This window comes from Ovis aries, chromosome 14 (assembly GCF_016772045.2).
Source record: "Ovis aries strain OAR_USU_Benz2616 breed Rambouillet chromosome 14, ARS-UI_Ramb_v3.0, whole genome shotgun sequence".
Lineage (NCBI taxonomy): Eukaryota > Metazoa > Chordata > Mammalia > Artiodactyla > Bovidae > Ovis > Ovis aries.
The window spans coordinates 57,133,966-57,144,621 of NC_056067.1; the positions used below are offsets into that span (position 1 = coordinate 57,133,966).

At 41.3% G+C, this 10,656-nt stretch overlaps 1 protein-coding gene across 2 annotated transcripts; it reads right to left on the reverse strand.

Moving 5' to 3' along the window:
* Positions 1 to 255: 255 nt before the first annotated feature.
* On the reverse strand, positions 256 to 6,514 carry LOC114108745 (zinc finger protein 501-like). Of its 2 annotated transcripts, XM_027977486.3 has the most exons (4): positions 6,381 to 6,514; positions 5,276 to 5,371; positions 350 to 1,516; positions 256 to 266 (listed from the first exon to the last, which is right to left on the reverse strand). In XM_027977486.3, exons 1-4 carry the CDS (start codon positions 6,412 to 6,414, stop codon positions 256 to 258), a joined length of 1,308 nt encoding a protein of 435 aa, XP_027833287.2. In that variant the 5' UTR covers positions 6,415 to 6,514. The 2 variants fall into 2 exon arrangements, with proteins under 2 accessions (XP_027833287.2, XP_042086967.1); XM_042231033.2 differs by lacking the exon at positions 256 to 266 and having other exon boundaries at positions 327 to 1,595; positions 5,271 to 5,371.
* Positions 6,515 to 10,656: the final 4,142 nt, after the last annotated feature.

A 10,656-nucleotide genomic window follows, 5' to 3' on the forward strand; every position in this document is an offset into this window, starting at 1 on the left:
TTTTCTACATTTTCTTTATGTCATTCCTTATCTTTCTTAAATAAAAGGTCTTGTATTTTCTGAAGTGTATGTTTAGGACAAACTTCTTCCATCACTTATTAGTAGGGTTTCTCTCCAGTACGTGCTCTCTGTCTAATAAGGTGAGAGCTCAGATTAAAGCCTTTGCCACTTCTCCAGTATGAATTCTCTGATGTTTAGTAAGACGTGAGTGCCTGATGAAGGTTTTTCCACATTCTTTACATTTCTAAGGTTTCTCTACAGTATGAATTCTCTGATTTTGAGTAAGACGTGAGTGCTTTGAAGGCTTTTCCACATTCTTTACATTTCTAAGGTTTCTCTCCAGTATGAATTCTCTGATGGTAAATTAGACCTGAGTAACTGCTAAAGTCTTTGCCACAATCCTTACATTTATAAGGCCTCTCCCCAGTATGAATTCTCTGGTGTTGAGTAAGATTTGAGTACTGCCTGAAGGTTTTTCCGCATTCTATACATTTATAAGGCTTCTCTCCAGTATGAATTCGGCGGTGTTGAGTAAGAGTTGAGTAGTAACTGAAGGCTTTTCCACATTCTTGACATTTATAAGGCTTCTCTCCAGTATGAATTCTCTGGTGTTGAGTAAGAGTTGAGCATTGACTGAAGGCTTTTCCGCATTCTTTACATTTATAAGATTTCTCTCCAGTATGTGTTACTTGATGTTTAGTAAGACCTGAGTCGTGTCTAAACGCTTTGCCACAATCCTCACATTTATAAGGCCTCTCTCCAGTATGAATTCTCTGATGGCGAGTAAGACGTGAGTGCTTGCTAAAGTCTTTGCCACAACACTTACATTTATAAGGCCTCTCCCCAGTATGAATTCTCTGGTGTTCAATAAGAGTTGAGTAGTGACTGAAGGCTTTTCTGCATTCTTTACATTTATAAGGCTTCTCTCCAGTATGAATTCGCTGGTGTTCATGAAGAGCTGAGTAGTAACTGAAGGCTGTTCCACATTCTTTGCATTTATAAGGCTTCTCTCCAGTATGAATTCGCTGGTGTTCCGTAAGAGTTGAGCAGCGACTGAAGGCTTTTCCGCATTCTTTACATTTATAAGGCTTCTCTCCAGAATGAATTCGCTGGTGTTCATGACGAGCTGAGTAGTGACTGAAGGCTTTTCCACATTCTTTACATTTATAAGGCTTCTCTCCAGTATGAATTCGCTGGTGTTGAGTAAGAGTTGAGCAGCGACTGAAGGCTTTTCCGCATTCTTTACATTTATAAGGTTTCTCTCCAGTATGAATTCTCTGGTGATCACTAAGATATGACTTCCGAATAAAGGCTTTGCCACACTCTGTACATTTATAAGGCCTCTCCCCAGTGTGAATGCGCTGATGTCGACTAAGGTTTGAGTAACACATAAATGCTTTTTCACACTCTTTACATTCATAACGTTTCCTGCCAGTGTGGATTTGCTGATCTTGACTAAGCTCTGAATTCTGCTTAGAGGTGTTGCCACACTCTGTGTATTTGAAAGGTTTCCATCCTGAATGAATTTTCCTGTGTCTACTTAGACTGGATGAGTTAGTAAAGGCTTTCTCACATTGCTTACACTTGTAACTTTTCTGTGGATTCTGAATACACTGCTGTTGAGTGAGATTTGAAGACTGATTAGAGACATCACCATATTCACAATTGTAAGTCTTCTCTCCAGTATGTGTACTCTCATTTAGAGGAGGACTTGATGTTTGGTAAAAGATATTCCTCCATGTACTATTGTTAGAATCTTTATCTGAAGATTGAAGTCCCTGATGTTTCATAGGGTTAGAGTCTTGTTCAGTTTTACACCCAGTTTCATTGCATGAATGGCTTCTCACTCCACCGTAAATATTCTTGTAATTATTGGGGGTAGAGCTCTTACTTAAGGCCTGACTTGTGTTATTACACGTGAGAAGTTGTTCCGTATTAACCGTATCATGATGTGTATTGAACAGTGATGGTGGGATTAACTCTCTTCCATTAATATCAACATTACACATTTTGGAATGGAGAGAAACAGTCTGTTGATAGAAGAATAATGACCCCTTGGTCACAGATCCCTCAAGCTGATTATTTTGTGAGTTTTCTCCATCATTATTAAATTTCTGGTTTTCAGACGTGCTTGAATGTATGTGTAATTGAAGCCTGTGTTCAGAGTGGTTTGCATGAGTATTTGCAGTAGAGACTGGATGACTTTCTAGATTTTTCACATTTCCCTTCAGAGAACGTGTATGTTTCAAAAACTGATTTAAGCCTTTGGATGAACAGATACACTTTTCTGCAGCTGTTGATAACTGAAATGGGTGTTTTCCACAGTTTGACTCACATTGCTCATTTCTTTTGGCGGTAATGTCCACATTGTGTGAAACTGTCTTGGTTTCTTTCTGTCCATATAAACATCTTCTCGGTCTTTCACATACCCCCATATATTCCTGGTCTTTCATTAAATGTTCATTTCCAAGGTAAGCTCTTTCATATATTCCTAGGTTTGCTTTTTGTATTAAGTTTTCTAATCTTGGATTCTTTGACATCAAACCACAGGTGTTATGAGAAGACACAGCTGAAATATATCAAATGAAAGTTTTCTTATCTACTATTCCTATCTACTGGGGCTGGTGTGAGCTCAGCTGGGACAGAAGGGGAGCCTCATTCTCTGTGGGAAGAGAACACAGCAACAGTCTGTGGCAGCAGGACAGAGTGAGACCTGTACACAGGGTACTGATGCCAGCCCTGTCCACCCAGCCTGAGAGGGTATCTGCTGCTGCATCAAAGGCTGGGTGCTGAAATGTGGGGTCTGGAGAGCATAGCCAGGCAGAGGACTGCTGTGGGCTATGAAGAGACATCCTGAGGGGCCGGGGGTGAGGGAGGAGCTCTATAACTAGAATGCTTATGGAGGAAGACTGACCACCAGAGAGCAGAGCGCCTTTGTTGACTGATGCCCAAAGGGAAGACCCAACATTGCAGCCCCTCTTCCCCTGTGCTGGCCCCTCCTCTCCCAGCACTAGGAAGGGCCACCACCCAGGTGGGCTCTATTGAGCTCCAGCCACAGCCTCCCCCCATGCACCTCCTCCACAATCAGCAGACTCCTGTGCTCTGGGGCAGCTTCTGGAGCAGACACCTGTGGGTGGCCCACATACATAGAAGGAGCTGAAAGCTCAGCTAGCCCCAAGGTTAAGGAAGGAAAACTGAAGTCTTAACGGTTACACAAACCATGCTTTTATACCTGCAACTGGCTTTGTCAACTCAGCCCGTACAGAACATCTGAATGGACAACCAGGGCTCCCACAGACATGGGAGGTGTAGCTTTAGCAGCTGTAGACTTTGTGGGGATGTATACTAGGGGGAAGGGCCAGGCTAGAGTCTGAGCTGCCCCCAGAGCACCACAGCAGGTCCAGCTCCATGAATGCAATTCTGGGACCTGAGTTCACTGGATCTCTGCTGGTGTTCCAGTGAAAACAACATCTGAGGGGGCACATCTCTCTGCTTTCACAAACAGTTTATGTAAATCCCTAAAAGTGAAAGCTGCTGGCACCAGAAAATTGTGACAGCATGCCCCGGTTGAAGGGGGGCCAATGCAGTGCCAACATGGGGTCACATGAGACTCACACAGTGCATGAGCACACCCCAAGGTGAACAATCCCAGAAGAGCAATGCTTAGTGGCTTCTCTCCCAGTGGGTGTCCTCCAATCCTACCTGCCTTGACTACAGATCAGAATCACAGCAAAGAAACACATCTGGGGGCTCTTCTCCACAAACCAGGAATCAGACCCCACCCCGACAGACCAGTGACAACCATAGAGCCAAGGGTGAAATTCCCCTCAATATTTTGGGGAGGCATGGGTCACAATAACAGCAATCAAAGCCCAGATCAAGGGGATAAGGGTACAAGCCTGTGGACCAACCTCACCCCCTAGGGGGAAGACAACAGAGCAAGAGGAGCTAGGATCCTGCAGCCTACAGAACAGACCACAAACCCAGAAAATTTGACAAAATGGGACGACAAAGAAGTATGGTGTAGAGGAAGGAGCAAGACAAAAAGCTACAAGAACCACTAAATGAAGAAGAGACAGGCAGTCTAATGACTACTCTTCCACTTAAGTCATCTTAAATGCTGATGCCACCAGGTGCCCTCTAATTCTTCAACCCAGTTTTTATTTTAGCACGTTCTATATGATGTTTCAGTATAAAAATCATAAATGATACTGACATAGGTCTAATCAGAAAGCGAGGACATGTAGGACAAAGTCTGTGAAGTTGATAACAAGATTCATTAAATAAAGAAGCAGTTTTTGAGAAATTAAGAAATGAGACTTTCAAAGTGTGGTGTGAACACTATCAATGCTCTGTGGAGATCGAATTGGGAAGGAAATCTTAAAAAGAGTAGATATCTATATGTAAAATGGATTCTTTTTGCAGTACAACATTGTAAATGAGTTATACTCCAATAAGAACATTTTAAAAAGATTCTATATCTAAACATTATAATAGTTTGAAACCATTAAAAATATGGTGGAAAACGTTTTAAGCTCTTATGCCAATTTATTTGAAAATTCTTTGAGTTAATTGAATATATTTAAGTCTTTTCAGATCAGTTCAATTCAGTTAAGCCTTTTAGCATTGAGGAATTGGGGCAGATACACTTAACATTTCATATGAGTTCATATGAAGAAAACAGAAACTTTGAAGTAATCTTGAGATTGGCATTCTTTCTCTTTAGGGAGGTTTTGGTTTATACAGTGAAGAAATTACTTGAATTTAAAATTTATAAGATCATATTTGTAGCTTCCAGTGTCTTAGAAATTATAAGTCAGAAAAAAAAAAAAAAAAAACAACCACAAACCCTGTCCCCAATATTCCTAGAACTTTGGCAGTATGTCTACATTTCCGCTCACACACTGCCATCTTGAGGTAGAAACTTTAATAGGAGCGTCTTAGAGTTTTTCAGAAATGTTCAGTTTTCCGAGGGGCCCCCTGCCCCCACGAAATGGAATAGTAATCGATTCATGCAGGTTGTCACAGGCCAAGAGAAGGGTTTCAGTTCTCACTGTGATTGAGAAAAGTAATCACTGGAGATGAATTCAGGAACGATTTAAAGAGACAGAATGGGACAGGTGATATCCGCCTATGACAGCAACAGAAAGAAACCCAGACTTCTCTAAAATCATTTCCATTGAAGCAGATCTTCCCAAACCACAAGACAAAGATGAATTCCTCATTAATCCCTGGACCTGTCTTGGACTGGTCGGCTTCATCCATTGGACCCTACCTGTGTATACGGCTGGTGTCTCCAGTCTCCTTACATCCCAGGGATTCTTCAGTTGCTCCAGAAAGGTGACCAGGTCTGGCTTAGAGATCACAAGACCTGCTATCAGGACAAGGAACATTCGTTTTGCTAGAGATTCATCAGTTTCCAATCTAATATGTATTCAAGTGAAAAGAAAAGGCACATGTGCTAAGTCGCGCCAGTCACTTCTGACTCTTTGCCACCCTATAGACTGTAGCTGCCAGGGTCCTCTGTCCATGGGAGTGTCCAGGCAAAAGTACTGAGTGGGTTGCCATGTCCTCCTCCAGGAGTTCTCCCCAACCCAGGGATCAAACCCACTTCTTTTATGTCTCCTGCATTGGCAGGCAGGTTCTTTACCACTAGTGCCACCTGGGAAGCCCAGAGAAGGCATGGTAGAATGTTAATACAGCCTAGAACTAAAGTATGTGGGGACATAATTTCCTAACCTGTATTAAAATTCCCTGGTGGCTCAGCTGTTAAAGAAGCCACCTGCACTGTGGGAGAGCTGTGTTTGATGCCTGGGTTGGGAAGATCCTCTGGAAAGGGAATGGCTACGCACTCCAGTATTCTGCCCTGGAGAATTCCATGGACTATTCCATAGGCTCGCAAAGAGTCAGACATGACTGTTACCTTGCTCATTACATTATTACATTATTAACATTCTAGAGAAGGCATGGTTGAATGTTAATATAGCCTAGAAAATTATATCCCCAAATACTTTATCGAAGCGCTTTTCTAACTAGAAAATACATAAAGAAAAGATCTTGAGATTCTAGTCAAGTACTACTAAGGCCAAAGTAAGAAGGAGAAATCTGATTTATAAAGGAGAGTGGCACCCTTTTATACCACAGAACCTACAGAATTACCACTCACCTAGAAGAAGGAGGCAGATTCCATCAAGGAAAAGTTAGAATCATAATGAATCATCATGAAGTCTTCTTTCTCAACTCATAAATATCCATTTTCCCACAGAAAGCAGGGATCTGAAACTATTATAAGGAGCAGAAGATTCTAGGAGACATTCTAGAAATGCAGGAACCAAAACCCAGTGGGTAGAGAAGGGATTCTGGAAGGCAGTTATCCTCACCCAAGGAGGCCAGGTTCCTGTAGTTCTCTAACATCACGTCCCTGTACAATTCTCGCTGCCCGAGGTCCAGGCATTCCCACTCCTCTTCAGTGAAGTCTATGGCCACATCCTGGAATGTCAGCCGTCCCTGAAATGCAAAGTACAGGTTCCATGTGGTCATGGGAAGACTTCCTAATGTGATCCAAGAGGAAACCAGCAAGAGAAATGGTTTTGATTTAGGAGAATGTCTGGTGTTACACAAGAATATAATTTTTACACAGTAATATTTTCTACCATATTTTTAACCCCAAGAAAAGAGGATGAGATACAATCCATGAACCACTACAGAAATTATTCTGATTTGAAAGAGAAATCATATGATCAGATCAACATTGGCATAGTTATTTCTGAGTGTTGTACTCAGTTGACAGACGATGAACTGTCTATCAAAAGAAACAGGAAATATTTTTACAAAGCACTTCCTGATCCAAATGTTCTGGAGTGGGCTCAGTGTGCCATATTTTTCACAAACTTATTTGAACGAGTAATGTTGAAAATTCTGCTCCATGAGTGACAATGTGTGAACAGCAACGAGGTAGAATAGTAAGGAAAGAATTCACATTTAACTTTGAACTTTAAGTGCTTTACAGGTTTTACAGGTCTGATAGGATAGTAATCTCGGCAGCAAGAATCATTTTAACAATCTGGTATAGACTACTTTCTGACAGTTTTCAGAGACTTGAGTGTATAACAGAAATAATTTAAAATCAATAATGTTGCTGTATCATCTTTTGGCAAATATTTTAACAAACATTCTTTAAATGACAATTTAAGGGACGGGGGAGCCTGGTGGGTTTCCATCTATGGGGTCGCACAGAGTCGGACACGACTGGAGCAACCTAGTAGCAGCAGCAACTTTACTTCAGTTTGTGACTCTAGACTTTAATCAAACATAGACAAATGCACAGAGCTAACTCTAATGAAAGTTTATAGAAATTTCTGTATTTGTAAATAATGCTAAAAACAAGAAAAGTATTAGTCACTCAGTCCTGTCCTACTCTTACCAAGCCCAGGGACTGTAGCTTGCCAGGCTTCTCTGTCCATGGGATTGTCAAGGCAGGAATACTGGAGTGGGTAGCTATTCCCTGCTTCATGGAATCTTCAAAAAAGAAAAACAAAAGATCAATCAAATGATGTTAACATGTTCATGCATACAGACATACACTAAAATGGGACTGTGTACTTATTAAGAGACAAATTCTCATGTCAATAAAATCAGGATAATTTTTAAATGACTGAAAATGTACATAAATATTTGAGGATGACATTGTTAGGTAGGTAGAATAGGGAAAAGGAGTCCAAAATGGCGGTGGCTCAAAGTCAAGGAAGGTCAAGGAGGGTCCAAGGACAAGGAGTGGGATGCCACTGCCTTCTCCTGAAAAAACAGCACTCCTGGGCTAAACCCAATTTGCATAGGGCAGGCCCAGTTCGAGGAAAAAACATATAAAAGCAGGAGCCAAAGTGCTTTCTCTCTCTCTTTCTCTCCCCGTTCGTGCCCTCTTCCTCTCTTTCTCCCTCCCTCCCCCACTCCTCCAATCTCTTCTCTTCACATCCTTGGGTTGGCATGCCCTCACGCTTCAAGGATGGATTCTCCTGCTATCTTCTAAATAAAATAGAGCTGTAACACTGATTTGCCTAAGCTAAAACACGGTTTGTCCAAGACCAAGAGCTATGATGAGCCAAGGGCTTTAATGTCTGTCACTGCAAATCTTTGTTGTGACGAGACAAAGTACCGAGGTACATACACTCATGTGACAATATTATTTTAATTTTTTAAAATAGACTAGGCTGCAGACATACACAGTGATTAAAAAAATAGACAGCTTTGGTTCTGAATTTTTAAATTACCTCAAAAAACTACCATTTGCATGGAACTATATTTTAAAAATTAGCACAGCTGAACATAGATAAGCAGTAATATGATTCTTGTAAACATTTTGGAAAATACCGAAATGTGATGAGACTCTATCTATCTGTGATGTGAGAGTGGAGTGTACTGCAAATGATCAGACCTGGGCTTGAGTGATGAAAATCCCCACTCCCAAATCCCAGCATCTCTATTAAATACACAGGAGTGTTCTCAACTACAAATTGGCACTTTCTGAAAGCATTGCCAGCGACTGAACAAGACCTTTTAGAAGTAACACCCAAGAAAGGTGTCCTTTTCATTATAGGGGACTGGAATGCAAAAGTAGGAAGTCAAGAAACACCTGCAGTATCAGGCAAATTTGGCCTTGGAATGTGGAATGAAGCAGGGCAAAGACTAGTAGAGTTTTGCCACGAAAATGCACTGGTCATAGCAAACACCCTCTTCCAACAACACAAGAGAAGACTCTACACATGGACATCACCAGATGTCAACACCAAAATCAGAGTGATTATATTCTTTGCATCCAAAGATGGAGAAGCTCTATACAGTCAATAAAAACAAGACCAGGAGCTGACTGTGGCTCAGATCATGAACTCCTTATTACCAAATTCAGACTGAAATTGAAGAAAGCAGGGAAAATGACTAGACCATTCAGGTATGACCTAAATCAAATCCCTTATGATTTTACAGTGGAAGTGAGAAATAGACTTAAGGGCCTAGTTCTGATAGAGTACCTGATGATCTATGGCATGAGGTTCATGATATTGTACAAGAGACAAGGATCAAGACCATCCCCATGGAAAAGGAATGCAAAAAAGCGAAATGGCTGTCTCGGGAGCCTTACAAATACCTGTGAAAAGAAGGGAGGAGAAAAGCAAAGGAGAAAAGGAAAGATATAAGCATCTGAATGCAGAGTTCCAAAGAATAGCAAGAAGAGATTAAGAAAGCCTTCTTCAGAGATCATTGCAAAGAAATAGAGGAAAACAACAGAATGGGAAAGACTAGAGATCTCTTCAAGAAAACCAGAGATACCAAGGGAACATTTCATGCAAACATGGGCTCAATAAAGGACAGAAATGGTATGGACCTACAGAAGCAGAAAATATTAAGAAGAGGTGGCAAGAATACACAGAAGAACTGTACAAAAAAGATCTTCACGACCTGGATAATCAAGATTGTGTGATCACTCATCTAGAGCCAGACATCCTGGAATGTGAAGTCAAGTGGGCCTTAGAAAGCATCACTATGAACAAAACTAGTGGAGGTGATGGAATTCCAGTTGAGCTGTTTCAAATGAAAGATGATGCTGTGAAAGTGCTGCACTCAATATGCCAGCAAATCTGGAAAACTCAGCAGTGGCCATAGGACTGGAAAAGGTTCGTCTTCATTCATATCCCAAAGAAAGGCAATGCCAAAGAATGCTCGAACTACCACACAATTGCACTCATCTCACATGCTAGTAAAGTAATGCTCAAAATTCTCCAAGCCACGCTTCAGCAATACACGAACCGTGAACTTCCTGATGTTCAAGCTGGTTTTGGAAAAGGCAGAGGAACCAGAGATCAAATTGTCAACATCCGATGGATCATGGAAAAAGCTAGAGAGTTCCAGAAAAAACATCTATTTCTGCTTTATTGACTATGCCAAAGCCTTTGACTGTGTGGATCACAATAAAATGTGGAAAATTCTGAAAGAGATGGGAATACCAGACCACCTGACCTGCCTCTTGAGGAAATCGGTATGCACGTCAGGAAGTAACACTTAGAACTAACACTAAGTAACACTTAGTAACACTTAGAACATCAGACTGGTTCCAAATAGGAAAAGGAGTGCGTCAAGACTGTATATGTCACCCTGCTTATTTAACCTCTATGCAGAGAACATCATGAGAAACGCTGGACTGAAGAAACACAAGCTGGAGTCAAGATTGCCAGGAGAAATATCAATAACGTCAGATATGCAGATGACACCACCCTTATGGCAGAAAGTGAAGAGGAACTAAAATCCTCTTGATGAAAATCAAAGAGGAGAGCGAAAATGTTGGCTTCAAGCTCAACATTCAGAAAACAAAGGTCATGGCATCCGGTCCCATCACTTCATGAGAAATAGATGGGGAAACAGTGGAAATAGTCTCAGACTGTATTCTTTGGGGCTCTAAAATCACTGCAGATGGTGACTGCATCCATGAAATTGAAAGACGCTTGCTCCTTGGAAGAAACGTTATGACCAACCTAGATGGCATATTTAAAAGCAGAGAAATTACTTTTCTGACTGAGGTTCGTCTAGTCAAGGTTATGGTTTTTCCTGTGGTCATGTATGGATGTGAGAGTTGGACTGTGAAGAAGGCTGAGTGCTTAAGAATTGATG

Coding starts and splice junctions, on each gene's coding strand:
- LOC114108745 (XM_042231033.2), bottom strand. CDS start 6,414: ATGTTAGAGAACTACAGGAACCTGGCCTCCTTGG. Junction 5,372..6,380: donor CAGGAACCTGGCCTCCTTGG/GTGAGGATAACT, acceptor TCCTGATAGCAG/GTCTTGTGATCTCTAAGCCA. Junction 1,596..5,270: donor CAGCCGTATACACAGGTAGG/GTCCAATGGATG, acceptor CAGAATCCACAG/AAAAGTTACAAGTGTAAGCA.